The sequence below is a fragment of the Lagopus leucura genome, unplaced genomic scaffold (assembly GCF_019238085.1).
Source record: "Lagopus leucura isolate 7727_CA_CO unplaced genomic scaffold, USGS_WTPT01 Super-Scaffold_100009, whole genome shotgun sequence".
Lineage (NCBI taxonomy): Eukaryota > Metazoa > Chordata > Aves > Galliformes > Phasianidae > Lagopus > Lagopus leucura.
In genome coordinates this window covers 29,087,631-29,110,501 of record NW_024962266.1, presented here as the reverse complement: position 1 = coordinate 29,110,501, position 22,871 = coordinate 29,087,631, and the positions used below count along the sequence as shown (strand labels likewise).

The 22,871-nt window shown below is 44.5% G+C and overlaps 2 protein-coding genes and 2 non-coding genes across 6 annotated transcripts in view; 1 reads left to right on the top strand and 3 right to left on the bottom strand.

Moving 5' to 3' along the window:
* Nucleotides 1-39: 39 nt before the first annotated feature.
* On the bottom strand, nt 40-12,810 carry RABGGTB (Rab geranylgeranyltransferase subunit beta). The gene is made up of 8 exons (XM_042873793.1): nt 12,641-12,810; nt 10,248-10,445; nt 7,773-7,878; nt 6,577-6,629; nt 6,355-6,465; nt 4,421-4,546; nt 3,535-3,684; nt 40-2,057 (listed from the first exon to the last, which is right to left on the bottom strand). The coding sequence occupies exons 1-8, from the start codon at nt 12,785-12,787 to the stop codon at nt 1,917-1,919; spliced, it is 1,032 nt and encodes a 343-aa protein (XP_042729727.1). The 5' UTR covers nt 12,788-12,810; the 3' UTR covers nt 40-1,916.
* On the bottom strand, nt 9,226-9,310 carry LOC122181648. The gene has a single exon (XR_006179530.1). It is a non-coding gene; the product is annotated as a small nucleolar RNA SNORD45 (small nucleolar RNA).
* On the bottom strand, nt 12,419-12,501 carry LOC122181647. The gene has a single exon (XR_006179529.1). It is a non-coding gene; the product is annotated as a small nucleolar RNA SNORD45 (small nucleolar RNA).
* Nucleotides 12,811-17,926: 5,116 nt separating the features above from the next.
* The window catches only part of SLC44A5 (solute carrier family 44 member 5), a 75,233-nt gene continuing 70,288 nt past the window's right edge, over nt 17,927-22,871 (top strand). For all 3 annotated transcript variants that reach the window (XR_006179480.1, XM_042874101.1, XM_042874100.1), the window contains exon 1: nt 17,927-18,053. Coding sequence is in view for 2 of the 3 variants with exons in the window: in XM_042874101.1 (XP_042730035.1) it covers nt 18,017-18,053 (37 nt within the window). In the remaining variant the exon portion in view is untranslated. The remainder of the gene's footprint in view (nt 18,054-22,871) is intronic.

Here is a 22,871-nt window from a genome sequence, read left to right as displayed (position 1 = left end):
CACAGATGGACTTATAACAACGCACTCTGCACCAAAATCTCATATTGAAGTGTTTTAATAGATGCACATGGGCCAACTAATTTTTTTCCACAGTACATTGAAAAGAATTGATTTCGTTTGCATGACAAAAAACAGTGATGATTTTTTGTATATATATACACACAGTATCTATAAGTTAAGAAGTAAAGAACGGAAGAAAAAAAATTAAGAAGTGTTTTGTTTGGACACATATTCATTCATTTTTAGCCCGCAATCTGTATAACGTGGTCTTTATCAACTACAGCTGACTTAAACCAAGGTGACCAGACCTCCTTCCGACAAGTTTCAATAACATGAACAGGATTTCAACCTGCTGTGTTCTATTCTCTCGTGTACTGTCACCCACATTTTAATTCCCAGAATGTCTCACAGTCTATACTAAACTAGAAATTCTGAACCGTATTCTGTTATGTTTATATAACACAGAAAAAGCAGTAAATGCCTACGTCCTGGAGAGTGAAGCTCTGAATAAAGAAGCAGCACTTACCCGGATGTGAGGTTATTTCTTCTTAATTTTTAACTTTCTATGTATTTTTTACAAATAAATAAAACCTAACCAGTGCTCTCATTCCCCCATACTCAACAAAAAGTCAGCCTTAAATTCCAAACCTTGAAAAAATAAATTCCAGGCTTTGACCAAATAATTCACCAGGAAACTGAGCCATTAGAAGGGAACCACTTTTTTTTTTTTTTTTTAATCATCTAAAAGCCTCCAGAGAAATAAAAGTTTAAAAAAAAAAAACAAAAAATCCCAAACGTAGTATTTGAGCCTTCAGTCTCTGAATTTCCCAAGAAGTTGCTGCACCTTATTCTCTACTAGGATGAATAGGTTGGATAAAACTAAGCCGCTGGTGATCAGAAGTGTTGAAATACTTTTAGACCTTCTTTAAGCATACATACAGCAATTACCAAAGAACTTCTTCCCCCTCCCAACTACATTTCACTGTGAAGTGAAATTCAGTTTCAGACAGTGTGCAGGAGGATGTGAAGAAACATGCAATTTTATGGCTTCTGTCAAGACAAAAGGATTTCATCTTTCAGATGAGTGTTTTCCACAGCTAATTTAACTCTCAACTACAGCATAATGAAGTGCTGGCAATTTTTGTCTTAAAAGCTGCAAAGCCAGAATTCCAGTCCAGCAATAAATTTACGGTCAGCACTATATTCAGCTGCAAGTCGCTTTCCTATGAAGAATTTCTCTATAATGATTAACATCAGCAATTTTCAGTGCAGATACACTCAAGGTATGCTCCATTTCAACTATCAGGGGAATTTCGTCAAAAGGAACTTTTGCAGTAATAGGAGTATATTCCTGTCTTTAATAGAATCATATTTTTTGTTGCTTTTACTGGTAACAATTACTATGAAAAGAAGTTGCTTGCATCTGAGTATATAGAAGTGAAAACAGCCAGAATTACACAGACAAGCGTTTGGCATTAAGTGCACGGCTTAAGTTGGGTGGTTTTTCTTCCTGTATTCTTCTGAAGTGCTGTGTGTGACACACCATCAGAACACACTTGCGTAAAGACAGATGCTACCACGGCTGACACTGCAGGAATAGAAAAAATTAAGCTAGTCACACTACTGCTGCAACTTGGTTATTAAAAAAAAAAAAGCCTATATCTTTAGATACAGATTAGAAATGTTTCTACATCTCTTATGTACAACCAAAGAACATATTACACTCAGAATACTACAACAAGCCAGTTACAATACAGTTCACAAAGTGACAAAGCCCACTGTAAAGCTACTGCTTTACTGTAGTAATGTAAACACATATCAAAGAAGAATATTAAGAATATTCCAAGCTTCAAAGATGACTTCCAATCAGTAAAACCAAACCAAGAGGGTCTATCAATTTGCTGTCTCCATGAGATTCAGCTCACAAGCTCAGGCTGTACATTTATTCTTTGAAGGACATCTTCTGGCATACAGAAGACAGGATTGACAGCTTTAATTTGTTCTTCCCCAAGTAAGGATAGTCCAGCAATTCCAAACAAAGTGTGAAATGGATCCACCTGGAAGACAGAAAGATAGTGTTCATTTCCAGAAGAACAATCAGTTTCCACTGGTATGGAAGCTTCTGTTTGTTACCAAGAGAAATACAACCGGTGTAGCTCAAGATAACACTGCAACTGCAAAAACTTCCATTTGTGCTTTTGAGCTTGTGTAAGCCCACAGGCAAGGCAACTCCCACAGCATGAACTTACAGCATATAATCCACTCAGAAAAGCATTCATCTCCACTTCCATACAGTGTCATGAGACAACAGAAGCAATTACAGAAATAACATTAGTAGGCTAACATGATCATCTGCAAGTATATCACTTCCCCATTTGGCTCTTCAGCAACAGTATGCTGCTGCTTAATGGTCTCTGAATAAAGAGCTGTACTGTACAATCTTACGAGGAGAGCAACAGCCTGCTGTTAAAACGAGAAGTAAAAACAAACTAAAGAACAAGAAAAGAAACAGAAGAGATCACCACTTATTTTATATCAAAGTATTCTTTTTCACTGGTACACTTTACAAATTTCCCCTGAAAGCCTGTATCATCACATATCTGCAGCAGACTGTTTAAATTCTTACGGCACATACATCCCGTCACTGACCTTAGTCATTCTACAAAATCCTACCCAAAATTACCTGGTGCAGCATACATCCTGTTTGTATTACTGGAATTTCTAAGTCTTTTCACAGAGGTTCTACACTGCAGTAAACTGAGCTGGATCATCACGTTATAGCCACATACATGAAATCCAACAACTAGATTACAGCCTAAATGGTTACAAGTACACTGCCATAACCAGCCTTGTCCTTAGATGTTAGAGCCACCATTTTCCAACCTTTCACAAATAAGCAGCCACGTGTTTAAGGGTATTTGCACCGAGATCACATAATATATTTATTTGACCAGAACCCTGAACAGTATCAATTATTTATGCTTCAAACCATAGGGAATACAACAACTAGACTATAACTACTCTCTCAGTCAAGGAGAAAATTAATACCACCAGCCTCTTCATAACACTGTCAGAAAAGCTTCCTCCTCATTTACACCAAGGCCGTGAGAGGATTTATGCCGTGGTGGGCATGAGCGTGGTCTGAGCATTTACTCAAGAATTATTCAGACCAGACAAAAGCACCAAGAGATTTGAAGACTACTTAACTTGTGATAACCTCAAAATGCCAGCAAGTTGTTGAACTGTCAGTGTTTTCACTTTGATCTTCCATGCAGTCTTATGAGAAGCAGTGTGGTGTGCATTTTAGGGACGGAATCCCACACTGAAGTCAGCTGCTATAGTGCACATGCAACATTGCACGTGCTTCCTATGTGAGCCTTTCAAAGCAACTGTACCTTGCTCCTTCCAAGCTGCAGATGCTGCAGTTCTGCAGAACACCAGTATCTGGATCATGTCTTACATTCAAACATGAAACATACTTTCCAAGTTGAGAACTTCTATTACGCAAACTTGACTTAATTGAAGGTTATTTACCATATCTCCTGGTCTGTCAGCAAATCCTCCAGTCTCCTCGTCCTGGCAAGCCAAAATAAAGCAGCGCAGTTTCTCTCTGTCAATCCAATGTAACCTACCAATCATCTTCAGAGATGCCAGAACCCACCATGAATAGCATACATCAGGTAACTGCAAACAGAGAAGCAGAGTATTATTTGATTTCATCGTTAACATAACATCACGAATTTGTGGTTCTGTGAACTCCCAGCTGTGTGGCCATAACATCGCTGCATAGAAACAACGCTTCTCTGGGGTACAGGAAGCAAGCTTCTGGAGGCAGTTTCTTTATAGACAGCCTTTCGGGATTTTCAAGAAGCAGGACCACAAGAATGTTGTTTTGAAACAACCTTCATCTCATGTCAGACAGGCTAAAAATCTGCATCACCTTTGTCATGAGCAAAGACAAGTTTCATATTAAAATAAAAAGAAAGAAAACAAGCTTTTTTTTTAATATATTCTTGAATATTGATTAGTTGTCAATTTACCAGTGGGGATTATTGCAAGTTACACAATTTCTTACTGTAACATACAACACTATTATGCACAGGACGCAGATCAAATGAAACAATATTTGCACAAATTCTACAGAAGGGATGATCATCCCCACTGTCAGAAAATATTCAAGGCCTGATTTAATAGGACACTGGTTGAATTGGCCAGCAAGACATATTTCAGTACACATACTTTCCTGAACTGAGGCATGAAACCATGAATAGCCAAGAACTGCAAGGTAAGTGCTTGCAACACAATGAAGAATCAAAATGAAGGCCTGAATCTCTTGAGTTTACTAAGCATTTCAAAGTAACACTGTATTCCAAAAAAAATACTCTACATTAAGCTTTGAACAGAATAAGCCATCTAATACCTTCTCTGGACGCCCGTTGAGACCTCCAGAAGGCAGCTGACGTTCACAAAGCCACCATCCCAGCAAGTCAACATTTACTTGATGCAACTGGTCTGTAATAGCCAGAAATCCTGTGCAACAATAGATCTAAAATTACAGACATAAATGTTTTGTGTATTTAAAAACTAAACAGAGACTAAATACAGGAAGATCTCGAAGAACACAGTCCTGCAAACAGGATATAAAATAAGCACACTTCACCTTTTAGCTAATTTCATTTTTTCCTTACAGGCAGATATTAATCACAGTTGCTTTTGGTTAAAGAGCTCCAGTAATTATAAAACTTCTTACTGATATAAGATACTAGACTAAGATTTCCAAAAAGATGAAAAGGCAGAGCAATACTTTATTTTAAAGCTAGAGCACCCAAACTGCTTCTACAGGTCAGACATCGCCTTTCTGACAGCTCTGCGGCCAGCCTATGTTCACACCTATTTGCAGAAGCACAGAACGGCACGTGTTGGAAGGCTCCTCAAGGGCCGAGCTCCAGCCCCCTGCCACAGGCCACCAACCAACCCTCTCTTTCTCTAAGGCTTATGGAGGGCAAACTGCAGACCGAATGAATTCCCTGACAGAAAAGGGTTACTAGCAATCATAAATGTTGCAGGCAATCCTAAGTACAAGCATGGCCTCAGCAGGCTTACTTTTTAAGTGCCATGTAGTTTTAATCCCTGCCTATTTTACCTCTAAAGTAAGACATGCAGTGCGACAGCAAACTACCAACACGTTTCAGGCAGTCACTGAAAAGGGAACCAGACACAAACTGGAAAAAAAAGAAAACAAAAAAAAAAAAGCACCCTACAACAAGAAACAACTTCAGCTGAAGCCTATTTATAACCAGCCCTTCCTGAGCAGAAAAAACACCCCCAAATAGACAACCTCCTGGAACACCACATTCAGTGTTCAGACAATGCTGCTCGAGATGTAACCCACAAGGATAAGGGGGAGAGAGTGGGAGCTGGGGAAACCACCACCCCTGTTCTCAACGTAGGAACTGATACTAATTCCATGTTCATAAGCAAACCCTGGCTATGGTACTGCTCACTGTAGTTATGCAAAATAAACAGGCCATTAAAACCGTTCACCAAGGTTGGTGCCTACTGGTAAATTTAAGTTCAGTGCAACAATCCCCTACATGCAAAAAAATAAAAATAGACAGGAAGTTATTTTTCCCATGTAATTTTTCTCTTGAAAGAAGAGCTTCTCTTCCTGATAAACCCCTGAAATTCCTTCAGTGACACTACTCCACCTTCTTCTCAACTAAATTTTACTGATCATTTTTCATCAATTGCCATCAGCACTCTTCAGTACCTGTAACAAAACACTGTAGAGGTTCCCATGCAAGAATCACCACTTCTTATAATTTACCCTGCTCAAATAATTAATTCTTGCAATTTGAGAGATTAAAAGATTTACTTATCACTTATTTTTCAGTTCATCTGATAAATATCAAACATACACAATTCATTTGCACGTTTCATTAGAATTTGTGGTAACCACTGCAACACATCACAAAGGATTTTTTTTTTTTTCCCCAATTAAGGTTTTCTTCTCCATTGTCTACTAATACCAATTCCAAATTATCTTTAAAACCTCACACCAACTATTGGCACCACTATTTGGATGTCACTCAGCCCACACTGGTAATCTGAAATACAGTCCTACAAATTGCTCCCTTATTTTTTTTTCTTTCCTAGATTGTAGCCTCCTGAGTTCCTAACCAGCTTCCCAGATGTATCCACAAATTGCCCTGTAACTAAAAGACTGGAAGTTGTCATTCTGAAAACAAGAAAGCTTCCATCAACTGGCATCCCTGATTGATGCCAAAAACAAACATTCAGAGGCAGTTTGTGGTATTTAATAACTTAAGGATTTCCATAGAAAGTAAAACTCACCTGTCCTGCATGTGACTCAGAACCTGGCCTACAGCCAAATCCTCCATCAAAGTTCATACAGGACAAAACAAATTCTACTGCTTTCCCCACGTCAATAGCATCCAATTTTCCCTGCAAGTTAAAAAGGCAACCAATATATTTTACGTTCAGCCAAACTGGTTAACTTCAGCTATACACCAACGAAAAATACTGTACTTGTTCAAGTGATGTTTTGGAACTTACTAGAAGTGCAAGAGTTGCTGCAGCACAAAAGGAGAACCTTGTATCTATTTCTCCTAAAACACAGAGGGCAGGAAATGAAATATCATTTTCATTAAAAGCAATAATACATTTAAATCACCACTGAAAATATGAAACAAATGTAAAAAAAAAACCTGTATGGCAACAATGAAAAGCTCACTTTTCAATCTGTCAGTTATTTCCTCAGTCATTTACAAAGTGCACACTACAGTTCAAATGATCTGTGTTTACTGTATGTAAAGCAAACAACTCACTGCCTGCATTCAGACGTACATTCTAGGCAATCCAACTAGTGGCAACTTGCAAACAGCTGTGTAAAAGTTGATCTGTAGTACTCTATTGGATAAAGGCAGAACAGTGGGTATTTAAAAACAGATCAATAAAGCACCTGAAGCAGGTCTGCCTTTGATACTGCAGGCTCCTTGACACCTGAGCAGGAATAGAGCCCACTTTTGTTATCAGATCAAGAGGAAATCGAACTGCAGGTTTTCTTTAGCACATTTACACCTCCATGCTAAGCCAAAAAAACCTCAGCAGAATGATTGCTGAGGAAGTTCATAACATGGCTCTCCTAAAGCACAGGGTAAGGCATCCAGCAGCCCACACATACTGACGTGACACGATACATTCCATCAAACGAAGCTTTCCACAGCACTAAGTATTTTTATTGACTCAGTGGTTATTCTACAGCTTGAAAATTACTGCTTTTGTTCATGAAGAATTTACATGCATAAACAAAAATAAGCATTAATAGATACTGATGAGTGAAAGAACAGCTAGTATTTTTCCCTCATTTCCATGTAGTGAAAGCTGCCTTCCAAAGGAGAAAGATCATAAAAGGAAGGTCATGAAACAGCAAGCAAAAAAAAAAAAAACCCAGAAAATAGTGCATCTAACACATAAAAGCACTGTTAGTTACGAGTGCACAAAGGTTTTTTTCTCTAAGAGCTGGACAATTTATTTTTTAAAAAAGGAACAAATCTTAAAATATTTTGGATGGGAAAGAAAACCAAAGTTTGTCCTCCACAAAACTTCTTTCCTTTTTTTGTTTATGAAACAACCCAGGAATTAAGTGTTTATATACAGAAGATACACAAAACCACCATCCAAGAAAACTTCAGTTCATAGACTTACATGCGTCAACAAAAATCAAACCATTTTTACAATCTAAAACTTACCCCATTTGTCTCCAGCAAATGATCCATCTTCTTTCTGCAAGCTCTGTATATACTCAACAATTTTATTTACATCAACAACATGGAGGCTTTCATATAAGATCAGAATCTAGAACAGAAAGCCACAGTAACAATCAAAGAGAAGCAAAGGTTATTGAGATGCACTTATTAGCAAATAAAAAAATCCAAATTTGTAAGATACTTCATTTAACTGCTTCTGGCTGGTGCCTGCTAAGTTCTGTTGAAATCAGATTTGATTCACTCAAGTTCACCTATTGCTACCCAAAAGTGTCTCACATGAGAACAGACAATTCTTGGACTGTGCCATGTTCTGCTGCTTTCCAACATTCCAGCTCTCCTCTTAAAGGCCCCATCTGGCTCCCTTACTTTCACACTCATATCACGTACAACTCGAGAGATCTGGTTGTGGTGAATTCTGCAATGCAATAGCATCATTCCAGAACTTCAATCTGCAGTCTGTGCACTGCTGCTATTTGCACACCCGTAAGTGGAGCAGATAGTAACTAGTACCACTTACAGGTAAAGTCCACCAGGAGTGATCACAAAATATATTATTTTAAACATTTAAATTTGAAGTACAACAGCAAATTGCAACTATTCAAGAAAAAGTACAAACAACGCGATTAGACACAAAGTGCACAGTAACACGCTCTGAACCAACAGGTCATAGAACAAGGAGTGCAAAGGTTCTCCATCAGCACTGAGTTGAGCAAGTCAATTGCAGCTGCAATGTCACGTGGACACCACAGTGCTGCTTCTGAGCCCAGCTGGCTTCATGTTTTCACTCATAACTGCGATAAGCTCTGACAGCTCATTATAAATAGTGTAACAGAACAACTGAAAATAGAAAGAACTGAAACTAAGGAACACTGAAAAACTGAGCCTAAGAACTACCAACAGCTATGACTTTGAATTCCTAGAATTAAGAAGCTGGAGTATTTTAATTACCAGCTATTATTTAATTTAAAAATACTTACGGGAATGCAAAAAAAAAAAAAAATCCACAAAGCAACTCCAACAGAACATCCAGAACCACAGCACAGCCCTTCCAGAGCTAACCTGAACACATCACTGTTAACTGAGAGCAAAGGAAGATGCAGCGTTACCTTTCCAACGTTCTGGAGATTTAGATGGGACTGAGCAGGTGTTGTGAATGGAGGACATGCACGCTCATTAAGACACACTGGGTAGGTTTAAAAACTTCACATCAGCAATGGCTAACACTTCTCAGCTTTACATATCCCGAGGTGCATTGTTGACACAAAAATATCTCCTAATAATATCAAGTATTAATCTAAGAACTGTATGCCTCTTACAAAATTTAAGACTCAAATTGTCTTCCTTCTCTGTATATTTAATCAGACTTCATGAAAGGAACTTGATTGGAGTGTTTGGTAAAGCTCAAAGGCTGCTGTCTAAAGAAACTTAAGTTTCCTGGGTCTCAGAGTAATTCTAGAGCTATTGTGCTGATAAACATCACCTTTAGATCAGATAATACATGGCAGCAATCATCACTGACCCAAGAAAACAACATTTTCCCATCCTAAGGATTTCAAAACTAACACCTTAAATCCAACATTTTCTTTCTAAAACCAAATACTACCTTATTTATTTGTAACACCATCTAAGCAGTACTTCCATGAGCTTCAATTAGAGATACACTACATAATCAAACAAGCAATAGCTTACAAGCATTTGAGCTTCTATGTATTTTTTCCACCTCAGTTTGTGCAATAACTAGGAAAAAACACAGACTAGACAGTGAAACATTAAATCTACAGTAGAGATAGCTATGGGGAAAAAGCACAATTGAAAATAATTCATTTTTCTCAGGGAAGGAGTAAACATCAAATAAGAAAATGCTTAGGAGATTGGTATCATTTTAAGTACACGGAAATAAAACAGATCTGAGGAACACATCAAGAAGTGGCTACTGTGATGTTCCGTTTGTATGATACCAGAATGCAAACATGCTACACAACAAATATATGCCGTGGATTTATCTAATCCTATGTAACTATTTTACATAGTAACTGCATACATGTATGCACATTTATTAATAAGAGTCAAGTGTTTGAGGCACACACACATAAAATTACTCTGAACATGTTCACCTCTCGCCTCAATACATACTAAGAAGGGTCAACAAAGTTCAGGATTACGCAAGATTCCAGTAAAAGCTACAGCTGAGAAACGCTTTGAGAGGAGAGTTACGAAATTTATCAAGAATGCAAATTCATCATTAAGTGTATATTACAAGTGCAATATTCTTAATTCTGACCACTTTTAAAGAATTGACACAGCTAAACCCTGAAGTTTTGCCATTCGGATTTATTTTTTTTTTTTAAGTGAGGTACTGAAAGAGTGTTTACTATTAGCACCCAAACCAGACAGTGTTGGATATCTGCAATCATTAAAGTCATCACACACAAATGGTTGTTTTGACATTAGCTTTACCTGGACAGCACTCAGGGTATACAGAAGGTGGGGATCATGACCTATGCTGGCACTTATTCCACCACATTCATGCTGACACGATTTGATGAATGCCAGAATTTCTTCTTTGTTCATTCGGTGCAGCTGTCCCAGGAGGTCCATGGCTGTCAGCCCCCAATAAACACCGCTCATCCTCAAGTACTCAGACATACAGTACTCCTAAGAAGTGCATTATTTTAGTTTGTCTCAGATAAACATTCCACCGAAGCAAAGCAATGGAAATACATTATTTACTGTTAGTAACATGTCAAATATTTTCAATCCCATAAATGACTTAAAATGTATTAGCCACCCTTACTCTGTGTAGTATGCACGCGTGTCCATGCAAACACGCGTATGTGCACATATACCTACACACACTAAATTCCCACCCTCTGCTGTATTACCTGTTCTAGAAGCATCAATCTAAACGTCAAGTTAAACGCATGCAACCAATAAGCCACCAGCTCATTTCAGATCAGCCGTTACTGTCCCAGCATCCAAACTACCACTCAAATTACAACCTCAACCAGTCTCAAAAATAAGGTCATTTAATGAAACTCACTAACAAGTGGCTGAACTGCCACAATCCAGTGGTGTACAAGGAAGTAAATTCACATATATATACATGTGCAAACACGTAAATGCTGTTTACTTCACCTATGCAGTCAATAAGCACTATTTGGTGCCAAGCAGTTCTTACAGCTGGAGGTTTTAACCACCGGTACAGCAATGCAGACAATAAGGATAACTGCAACTTTTTCCCCCCCAAGACATGCAGTTATTGACATTTCTCACCAAGTAAACTCCGTCTGCCACATGCTCCACCACACCTACACAAATGACACCAGACAGTAGCATTTCCTGCACCCAGTACTCATAGGGCAGTGCTGCAATGCACCTCAGCGTGCTGCCCTACCAAGCACCCACATATGAATAGAATCACAGAATCACAGAATTGTAGGGGTTGGAAGGGACCTCCTGAGATCATCGAGTCCAACCCCCCTGCCAAAGCAGGTTCCCTACAGCAGGTAGCACAGGTAGGCATCCAGGCAGGTCTTGAACATCTCCAGAGAAGGAGACTCCACCACCTCCCTGGGCAGCCTGTTCCAGTGCTCCGTCACCTCACTGTAAAGAAGCTCTTCCGCATGTTTGTGCGGAACTTCCTATGCTCCAGTTTCTGGCCATTTCCCCTTGTCCTGTCTACACTCACCACTGAAAAGAGTCCGGCCTCGCCATTCTGCCCCCCACACCTTAGATATTTATAGACCTGGATCAGGTCCCCTCTCAGTCTCCTTTTCTCAAGGCTGAACAGACCCAGTTCACTCAGCCTTTCCTCATAGGGGAGATGCTCCAGGCCCTTCACCATCTTCGTGGCCCTCCGCTGGACTCTTTCCAAGAGATCCCTGTCTTTTTTGTACTGGGGAGCCCAGAACTGGACGCAGTACTCCAGATGAGGTCTTACCAGGGCAGAGTAGAGGGGGAGGATCACCTCCTTTGACCTGCTGGCCACGCTCTTTTTAATGCACCCCAGTAAGCCATTGGCCTTTTTGGCCACAAGGGCACACTGCTGGCTCATGGCCAACCTGTCATCCACCAGGACACCCAGGTCCCTTTCCGCAGAGCTCCCCTCCAGCAGGTCATCCCCCAACCTGTACTGGTGCATGGAATTATTCCTCCCCAGATGCAAGACTCTACACTTGCTTTTGTTAAACCTCATCCGGTTTTTTTCTGCCCAGCTCTCCAGCCTATCCAGGTCTTGCTGAATGGCAACACAGCCTTCAGGCGTGTCAGCCAATCCTCCCAACTTCGTATCATCGGCAAACTTGCTGAGGGTGGCCATTATCCCCTCATCAAGGTCACTGATGAAGATGTTGAACAAGACCGGACCCAGCACAGACCCCTGAGGAACACCGCTAGTTACAGGCCACCAACCGGACTCTGCACCACCAACAACGACCCTCTGTGCTCTGCCAGTCAGCCAGTTCTCAACCCACCTCACTGTCCACTCATCTATCCCACAATACAGCTATAATACAGCATATAATACAGCATATAATATAATACAGCATATAATATAATACAGCACAATACAGAATACAGCTGTGCTCACGCATTCTAGTGGATGAAGGCACAACTAGTAGTTTATTTCCAGGGTCTCAGAGTAATTCTAGAGCTAAATCGGTAATCTTCACATTTATGCTCAGATAATACATGCCAAAACTCATCACAGACCTAAGGAAATCAACAAAGCCTTCTTCCTCTTATACTCCAAACATACACATATACTTCCTCTTATACACAGAAGAAGTAAATAAGGGTTACTGCTACTATTAATAAAACCACAGCTGTGCTGAAGCAAAAGTGATACCCACGTAATCGTCTTTCTTCGTTCCGTACGAGGCGATGTAGTCTGCATGTTTCTCTGAAAGCAACGTGCTTGGCGCATCCGGCTTTATTACAACATCCTTCTGCGGCGTCCCCTGTAAAAGCACCAACGAGCCATGACCCTGCCGAGCCATTACAAACAACGCGCCGCAACAACTCGCACACCGGGCCCAGCCGCGCGCCACGAGGCAGCGCCCGCCGCAGCCCCCGCGGTGCCCGAGGCCCGGCAGGCCCACCTCGCCACGCTTTCCCGCGCTCGGCTCGCGCCGCAGCCGGGCCCGGCCAGCTCGGCAGGCTCGGCTCCGGACCGGCAGCGCCTCGGAACCGGCGCGGTTACGGTCATCGCGGCCATCGCTGGACGGACCGGTCTGGTATTAAAGGTGGAGGTCGGCGGCCCTGCGCGTGGCGGGGGGTTGGAGATCCGCGACCCTCGAGGTCCCTTCCAACCCGGGCCATTCCGGGATTCTGAGATCACGGCCATCGCGGCCCACGGGAAGGGCCGGGCCCAACACTGTCACCACGCGGAGCGCAGCACCCACCATTTTCGCCGCCCGTCCCGGAAAGAGCGAGGCGCTTCCGGGCGGGGCAAAAAGTAGCACCCGGCGGGGCCTCGCGATGGCTGCCCGGGAGCCGCCCGTCCCTCCTTGCCGCGCCGCGAACGGGACGGGACCCGGCGGGCAGCTCAGGCCGCCGCCACACGCAGGGCGCGGAGCCGCGTTCCGCTCTGCTCTGCCCTGCCCGGTCCGGTCCGTTCCGGCCGGCGGCGCGCAAGGCAGCCCTGGGTCCTACTGGGCTGCGGCGCTCGGGCTCGTCGCAGTCGAGCGCTGAATTTAAACGGGGGGAGCGCGTGTAACCTACGCTGAGACCCCGTGCCTTCGGGAGTCGTATTAAAGACGTCAGCTGTTTAGAAACGCCTTGCGTTTCTTTCCGTTGTCTTTAAGGAACGGCGGGCGAATGAGTTGGATTAGTACAGGACAGGTAAGAAAAACTCCGTTAATTCAACGAACAAGCAACAACAAAACCACTTTTCTTTCTAATTAAAACTGGTATGACTGTGTTATGAGTCATGAACGCTGACTCAGGTGCACATGGGAGGCAAAACCGTACTGGGCTGGAGCAGTATCTTGAGAGTATCCAAGAAAAGAACGTGTATGATGCTAGCATGCAAAGAACAGTCAGAAATAAGGGTTTGTTGTTTTTTTAAGTACGTCCATTCTTAACCAGGATGTCATACTATTGATCTCTCTGAAAGTAAATAATATTTTATTTATCCTGTACTCTAAGGGTAATTGAATAAAAGATACAGGCATAATTTGTGACCTTGCTTTACTTAAGCATTTCATAAAAGTAGAAAAGCTTTTCTTCCTGTTTTGAATCTAGTTTCAAGTACATTGTGTCATTCGATGTTGTGGTTACGGGGCTTTTAAAAATAAACAATCAAGTGTGTGTTCTGTACTCCTTTCTGTGTAGGATTTTGTTCCATAAGTCCTGTTTCAGACTATGGTGCGGAGATTTAATTACTGAACAGTCCACTTGCAAGGCATGTAATATTTATCTGTTATTTGTATGGTTTCTGCATACCACTAATTCTGTGGTAACTTGATTAATCGTCACAGCTGTGTATATAACTATGAATCCTTCTTTATTTTCTGGCTCAAAGCTTGCTTCCTGAGGTATTCCTTGTGATAAGACTGACTTGTCTAGGAGGTGAGTGATGGGTGTTGCTGTGTGGCGGTCAACATCACTGTGTGGACAATTTTACATTTGAAAGTATTTCTTTGGAGCTGTTTTCCTTCAGAAGGGAGTGCTCAGGACAGTTTACTGGTGGAAGATCTACCCTGTGACCAAATAACTCCAGCTTGCTATGGGAGATTGCAGGATGATCCCATTGTATCCTGTGAAGGCAAGATACAAGGTGGCGCCTCCCTGCTCTCTCTAATCTGCTGGCAAGGCCCAGAAGATGGGAACAAAGGAGTTTCTGCTGAGATCCCAGAGCCGGAAGCTGCCACTTCAAGGAGAGCTGACTCAACCACTTTGGACTTATTTATAAGTGGGTACTACCACTGAGAAGTCGCCATCATCGCCATGGTCACTGTCGTCGTCAACAGAACAGCAACGCCCGACAACCCACCACTACTGAAGATCAATGAGTGAACTACAAACCAGGCTGGATCCGTGGTGGTGACTATCTCCCTCTTGCTTCCTATAAAGACTCCTTGCATCTTTCCTGTCTTTTCTATCACCCTTCTTCCCTTCTCCCCATCACCCTAATTCATAATAGTGTCCGTCCTTCCCTTCCCCATCTCCCTGATTAAGATTTGTAATAAACTGGTCGGACCAACATTTGAACCGTTGTTTCTTAATGTCACGCTGGGTATGCAGATATCAAAGAACCTCCTCTTTCTCCTATAAATTGGAGTGAGACAATAACGAAATTCATCCTATTTTTAAAAGTTTTATTCTTAATAAGCAGCATGGATTTGACTATGAGTATTATAAATAAGGTTAAACACATAGCAAAATTCTGCGCTTGGAATTGTATTACAAAGTCATACAATCACCAAGGTTGGAAAAGACCTCCAAGATGATCCAGTCCAACCGTCCGCCTACCACCAATATTCCCCCACTGAGCCATGTCCCTCAGTACGACGTTTTAAATACCTCCAGGAACAGTGACTCAACCACCTCCCTGGGCAGCTCATTCCAGAGGCCTGACCACTCTTTCAGAGAAATTTTTCTTAACATCCAACCTATGTAAGATGATGTCATAGTTAGCATGCGCTGTCTTAGGTAACTCCAGCTGACTGACTGAGCTACCTGAACACCCATAAAGAAATTACACTAAATATGTTTACTAACTACAGGAAAGGATTTAAATTCTGCAGTGCTAAGAATTGAGACATTATTTCTAGGTGCTTTCTAGACTAGGATCCGTAATCCTTCATTAAGTAAATAAGCTCCTTATTAGCACTGGAGTTAAAAGACAACTTGGAGTGGTGTTGGAGATATACCTAAGTCTGAGAGACTGAATAAATCAGTGCTCCAAGGGAATGGTTTGGTTTGGAAGGAACCTTAAAGATCATCCAGACCCAACCTTTGGTATGGTAGAGATGCCTCCCTTAGATCAGGCTTCCCAGGGCCCCATCCAGCACAGCCTTGAGCACTGCCAGGGATGGGGCACCCACAGCTTCTCAAGCAACCTCTTCCAGTGCCTCACCATCCTCGTGTTCTCATACCTAACTAAACCTCCCCTTGTTTAGTTACAAACAGTTGCCATTGTCCTGTCACTATGCTCCCTGATAAAAGGTCCCTCCCCATCATTTTTATAGGCCTTCTTTAAATAATGGAAGGCCATTTATAAGGTCTCCTCAGAGACTTCTCTAAGCTTAAGAACTCAAACTTTCTCAGCCTTTCTTTGCAGGTGATTCTTTCATAGAAGCCTTCTTCAGAAAATAGTGCAGACCAATGATGCTGAATTTGTAGGGTAAAACGGTTGGATCCAAGACCTACTAAGCATTTGGGTGGGTTTTTGCTTTGAGTTACACTGAATACCCCTAGTAAAGGGCTGGAGAACCTCACGTGCATTCCTAGATCATGTCTTCCAGTTAGTTTAATCCAAAATTCAGTTCACGTGCCTTCAAATCTCTCTGTAAATCAAAGCATAGTTAGAGGAGGCAGGGGCATGCCTGGGAGATTCACCTCAAAACTGCCCTCGTTAGAACCAAGCCGTTCATGTTGACGCAGTCTGAGGCAGTAGCTGACTGAAATCAGCCAAGTGAGGAAACTGGGACAGGAATACATGTTACAGTTTGCTGTTGAGAGTTTAACTCAGGCTAGAAGCATCTCTGAAGTGAAATTCACTACTTGCCCCTCAAGACGTGTGTCCATGTACTTTCTGGAAGTAAGCTTCTGTACTGAACGGTTTCAACTATCTTTGACCTCCTGCAGTGTTGCACTGGTTAGAGCACTTGCTTAGTATGTAGAGATTAGGCCTTAATCTGACTGATGGTGATTCTTATTCATCAATAAACTCACAGATATAACTTTTTTTCTCATTTGAGAGATAAAAGAACCACGACTCCAGCAAGTGGATTGATGAAGTCTCTGCTGGACCAAAGATTTAATCAGCTGGGCAAAACATGAAGTTAAAGTGTGAATATGAGTAGATCAGAAGAAATGGAAGCAGGGACCAAGGCGGTTACTAATACAAATAGGAGTAAGCGTTAGAGGAAGTAAATTGGATTGGGAGACAACAAGAATGGCTGGTGAGAACTTTTGTAGAGTAGAAAAGGGAAGGGAAGAGTGCATGGAGCCAACACTGAAAAAGAATCTGAGCAAACAGATTACTTGCTCTTGATCATTGCTCTGTTAAAACAACAAGAAGTGGGTGGAAACTAAAGGAAAGTTAATGGCCAGTAGTCTATATTTGTCAGGACCGAATGGAGTTTTTGATCACAGCTCAGTTTTTGGACAGAATTACGAAAACAGCCTCGCTCAAAACCGAAGTGCGAAAATTCCTCTCGGTCAGGATGCTGAAAATCCAGATCTCTGCGCGTACATCCACGCGTCACAGCGCGTCGGTTCTCAGCAGTCGCTGCGAGCTCCCTGCCTTTCCTCGCAGGAGCCGGAGGCCGCTCAGCACGGACGCCCGGACAGCTCCGCCGCGGGCCGAGGGCGACAAGCGCCCCCCACAGCCGCTCGTGAGGCCGGCGGGGCCGAGGTCGGAGCAGAGAGCGGCTCCGGGACCGTGCAGTTCTGTCGTGACAAGACTCCAGCCTCAGGGCACGGGCTGGGCACAGGGGAGCCTCATCCCCCTTCACGGCGGCGCGATCGCTTACCGGCCCGCGAGAGCCGAGCCGAGCCGAGCCTGCCGCCGCCCGTCCCGTCCCGTCCCGTCCCGTCCCGTCCCGTCCCTTGCCGCGGGGCGCAACGCTCCTCCCGGCAGCGTCGGCGTCGGGCGACAGCGCGGAGCCCCAGCGCCGCGGGCTTGGCCGGCACCGCGCTCGCTCAGTGGCTGCGGAGCGTCGCCGAGACCGGACGCGGGCGGAGTCAGAGCGGAGCGCCCGAGCCGGGGGTGGCGGGCGGCTGCGGGCCGTGCTGCCGGCCGTCCTGCGGCCCTGCGCCCGCCCTCGGCGCCCCCTCTGCCCGCCGCCCCCCCACGGCTCGGGCACCGCCCCCACGAGCTCGGCGCAGGCGTCGGCCGCGGAGCCGGCGGGACAGGAGGGTCGGCGCGGGGCGCGGGCGGCGTTCCCGGCGACGGAGCCGAGCGGGGCTGCGCGGCCGCCGCCTCCTCTCATGCCTTCACGGCAACAAAGAGCGCGCTGAGCGGCGGGCTGCCGGAGCACGGAGGGCGCCGGGGGACGATGGCGAGGAAAGGAGAAACCTCCGCGTCTCCCTACGGTAGGCACCGGGCCGGGAACGAGGCGGAGCGGGCTGTGGCGTTAGCGCACGGACGCGGCCTGAGCCCCTGCCGCCCCCCGGCCTGGTTACGGCGCAGGTCCGGCGGCGCGAGGCGGCGGCGGGAGTTCGCTTCCCCGAGCGAATGCCGTGAGCGGAGCGGGCGCCCCGATCCCGGGGCCGGCGGGAGCCCCGGGGCGCTGCCCGGCCGGAGGAAGGCGGGACGGAGCGGGGAAGGGGAACCGGCGGCCGCGGAGACGGGAGCGAGCGGGCGAGAACCTCCGCCCGCTTTCCTGGAGCGGGCGTTCCGCACGCGCTTTGTCTGCACCCGGCGGGAAGGCGGGCGGCGGGATGCGGTCCGCGCGCTCCGGTGGCGGCAGGTGCACCGCTGGGCAGGGCCGCGCCGCGCCGCTCCGGCTCCGTTGCAGGGTTCGGGCCGCCGGGCCTCGCGGGCGGTGTGAGCGCGAGGCTCGGCTGGGCCGGGCGGGCCTCGGCGTCTCCCGGGCGCGCGGGAGCGGTTTTGTGGGACTGGGGGCTGCGGCGCCACGGGGGGCTGCGGGAGCCCGCCGTGCCGGTGGCAGCGCTGGGTTCTGGGCTCTGTTGTTTGGGGTGTACGGACCGGGAGCTCCGCGGCCGGGAGGGGGACGCGGACAGAACGAGCGCTGCTCTGCCTGAATCCTGCCAGCCGGAGGGTAGAAGGTCACCGGGGGCAGCACTTAATCCCCGTGCTTGAGCTCTGCTTTGATCGTTCCTTGGAAACTTCTGCATTTGTGATGAAGGAGAAAGGCTTTGCGAAGCTTCTTAGGCTATCTGAAGGCGTTGCTACAAAACAGATTTTAGTTTTCCAAATATATGTGAGATTTCCGTGGCCTAAAATAAAATAAAAAATCTGCAGAATGAGCAAACCCCTCAGATACAAGGTTTCTTCTCCATGAGTCCAACAAGCCGCTGCTAACTGCTTAAGATGTACAAATAGGCAGCAATGGCTTGGTGAAACAGCCTTTGCCTTGACATAGGTGTTGCTGACACGTTTACAACTCAAGAGACCCAATTTCACGGTTCACCTCTGTGGTCTGAACTGTGATCTGGCCAAAAGGAAAACTCTTGGTTTGGCTTTCTCACGCTTACGACCTGGTGGAAAAGCTACTTTACCTTCGTTTGTGAAAACATGGAGTGTATGTAAGGAAAATGTTAATCCTTCCCTTACTGTAGTTATGTTTGTTTGTTTTATTAATCAGTGTCAATCTGTCTCTTCTGAAGAGACAGTCTAGCCCACAGTTAACAGCTGGTGTTAGTCTTTGTGAATAGCTTCAGTACCTCAGACTTCTCTTTGAAGTAACAAGTATGCTATTAGATGAGCTCACTGGAATCTCGTAATACAAGACAGCACGGTTGTCCTGTTAGTCTGGGTATGGCTTGGTAAAGGCTTTTGATAAGCATTCTGAAGCCTACTGCTGTTATTTCTCTAGATGCACCTGCGAGTTCAACTTTGAAAACAAACTTTGCAGTTGTTACTTAAGTTTAGCCTTCCTCACAACAGCTGTAAGCTGGTTCCAGGAGTTGCAGCAATATTTAACCGTAACGTGAGTTAAATGCAACAGATTCCTCATGAACAATGATGCTGACTTTATGAAGGGCGCTCTCCAGGAGAGGACTCCGATTAAGAAAAAAGAAAGTTCTTCCATGGTGTATGGGAACTGCTGAGTCACGGCCTGAACCTCTGATTGATCACCTGAGGTGAGCCATGAGTCAGCCAGAGGAGCACAGGTGAAGGCAATTCACCTGTGCTGCCGGAAGGGGTGGAGCCAGGCTGCATCCCTCCTGGACCTATTTAAGAGCTGGCTACCAGAGGGGAAGGATCTCTTCTGGAGATCCCCTCTTTTGGTGTCTTCTGGTGAGCTCATCCTAAGGGTAAGCTCTTCCACTTATTCTGTTTTTGTGATCGTTGTCTGCTTTGCCTTACTCTCTTGATTATATTGCGATTATAGCATCTTGATATCTATTGATTATACACAATTATATTGTGATTATAACATCTTCATTATACACATGGCAGGAAGATTGCCATTGAAGCAAAGAACAGAAATTATTCATTACTTTCTTTTCTCACTAGAGCAGATTTGTGAGATTATGGGCTATTTATTTTGTAATCGAGGTGGTATTTGCTTTCTTTTAACTGCAGTATTAATTGTTGTTGTGAGATTGTTGAAATCAGTGATCATGTCAGGTTTCTTTAACTAAAAATATTACGTTAAATTCCTAATTGAGAAAGATTCTTCTGTTTCCATTGGAAAGCCTGTTGGTGAACTGAGAAGGTTTTTATCAGTACATGTTACGTCTTGTGGTTTGGCCTGCATTTTTAGTTTCTTAATTTCATCCAGCTACACATACAAACCTTGCAGGTTGAAGGACATCTTCAGCCTAAGGAGAATGACCTGTATTTAGCCACAGTGGTGTCATGTAGTGGAAGATTTGGGCTGTGACACTGCTACAGATAAGTCTCTGTAGCCACTGCTGATAAATTGTTGTATATCATCATATGTAACTAATTTTGCTGTCTGACATTCAAATTTCATATGAATGGATGACATTTGTATTAAAGCTGAAGCCTGATATTGAACACTTGATTCGGATTTCAGCCTGACCTAGTGGGGGGCATCCCTGCTCATGGCAGGGGGTTGATCTAAACGATCTGTAAGGTCTCTTTCAACTCAAACCATTCTATGATTATATGACTCTGTGGCTCTACGACTTGAATATATTTAGAAGTGGTGAAACTTGAATTCAGATGAATCAAACCTTTCTTTCTCTGATGAAAACACGGTCTCCTTTATCTAGACCTTGCAGTACATGTTTTGGGTGAGGTAAATCACTTCTTGAATCATGTGAGTTTGAGCTGATGGCGCAGAACTTCAGCACATTTGCTAATACAGTAGTTGTAGATAAAACAATTCACAGTGAGAAAAAAATTTAGAAGAATGGGGAGAAAAAGATACAGTTTTAGGAGGAGTATGTTGCAGCATGTTTCTTGTTTTTCATAACAGAGAGGTCTCCTTCAGTTAGGACTTTCTCAGCATGCAACTTTATCTCTTTTTTTGGTCCTATGATAGCATATTGATCTTGCAAATATTCTATTTCTTATCGCCATGGAAATGAATTTTGGCATTTAGACTTCACTGCAGAAGATAGGCACGATTGGAGATATGCATGAATATGGAGGGGTCATCCTTTTTTTAAAGTGTTGCCTCCTTTCTGTTAAAAGAAAAATGGGTGAGAAACTACATACACACATAAACGCTAACTGTAACTAAGGTGATGTGGTCGTTGTGCTTCATTTCCTGAGATAGTTACGTCACTGGAAAAATCTGAGAAGAAAACCCTCTAGCTCCCATGCGGTGCTGGAAAACTGGCATTTCTTTACTCTCTCTGCATGTACCAGGCATGGCAAATCAAACGCGCCCTCTTGGAGTTCAGGTGTTACCTTTAAACAGTAAAGACAATACATTTGCATATGAATTCATTCTTTTCCAAGAACTCATTAATATATGCTTATGTCCCTCTGGGCAAGCATAAAAGATAGCTTTGGGAGTCATCTCTCCCTTTACTTCATCTTCATTTTTTTCCCATCATCAGCTTCTTCCCAGTGTCCTTGGCTGACCTCTTAGCTATTTTCCCCCAGTTTAGGAAATTTCCTTTGCTTATTATGCCACAATGAACACCTTTCTATCTTGGTACACTATCACAGAATCGTAGAATGGAATCATAGAATGGCTTGGGCTGGAAGGGATCCCAAGGATCATCAAGTTCCCATCCCCTTGCCACAAGAAGGGCCACCGATCTCCAGATCTGGCACCAGCCCAGGCTGCCCAGGGCCCCATCCAACCTGGCCTTGAACGCTTCCAAGAGCAGAGCATCCACAGCCTCTGGGCAGACTGTTCCAGCACCTCGCTACTCGTTCTGTAAAGAACCTCCCCCCGACATCCAATTCCCTCCTTGAACTTGAACCCGTTCCCCCTTGTCCTATCACTGTCTACCTTTTTAGATGTTGATTCCCCTCCTTTCTATGATCTCTTTTTAAATGCTTCAGGGCTGCAATGAGGTCTCCTCGCAGCCTTCTCTTCTCCAGGCTGAACAGGTCCCTCAGCCTGTCCTCGTAGGGGAGGTATTCCAGCGCTGTGAGCATCGTTGTGGCCCTCCTCTGGATCCTCTTCAACAGCTCCACATCTTTCCTATACTGGGGGCCCCAGACCTGGGCTCAGTACGCCAGTTGGGGCCTCACAAGGGCAGAGTAGAGGGACAATCCCCGCCCTGTCTCTGCTGGCTGCTCCTGTTCTGATGGAGCCCAGGATACCATCAGCCTTCCACACTGCTGGCTCCTGGTCAGTTTTTCATCTACCGGGACCCTCAGGTCCTTCTCCACAGAGCTTTTCTCACGGAGTTCTTTCCCCAGTCTGTATCTGGGATTATTTCAACTCAAGTGCAAAACCTTGCACTTTGCTATGTTGATCTTCGTTAGCTTCACATCGACCCACTTTTTGAGTTTGTTGAGGTCCCTCTGGATGGCATCGCCTCCTTCTAACACGTCAGCTGCACCACTCAGCTTGCTGCCGTCAGCAAACTTGCAGAGAGTGCAGTCGGGCTCGTAATTGATGAAGATGTTGAAGGCACCGTCCCAAGGCAGACCCCTGGGGGACATCGCTCATCACCATCCTCCACTGGACTCAGTGCCATTTGCCACAACCCCCTGTGTGCAGCCTCCCAACCAATTCCTTATCCACCGAATAGTTCGCCCCTCAAATCTGTATCTCTCCAATTTAGAGA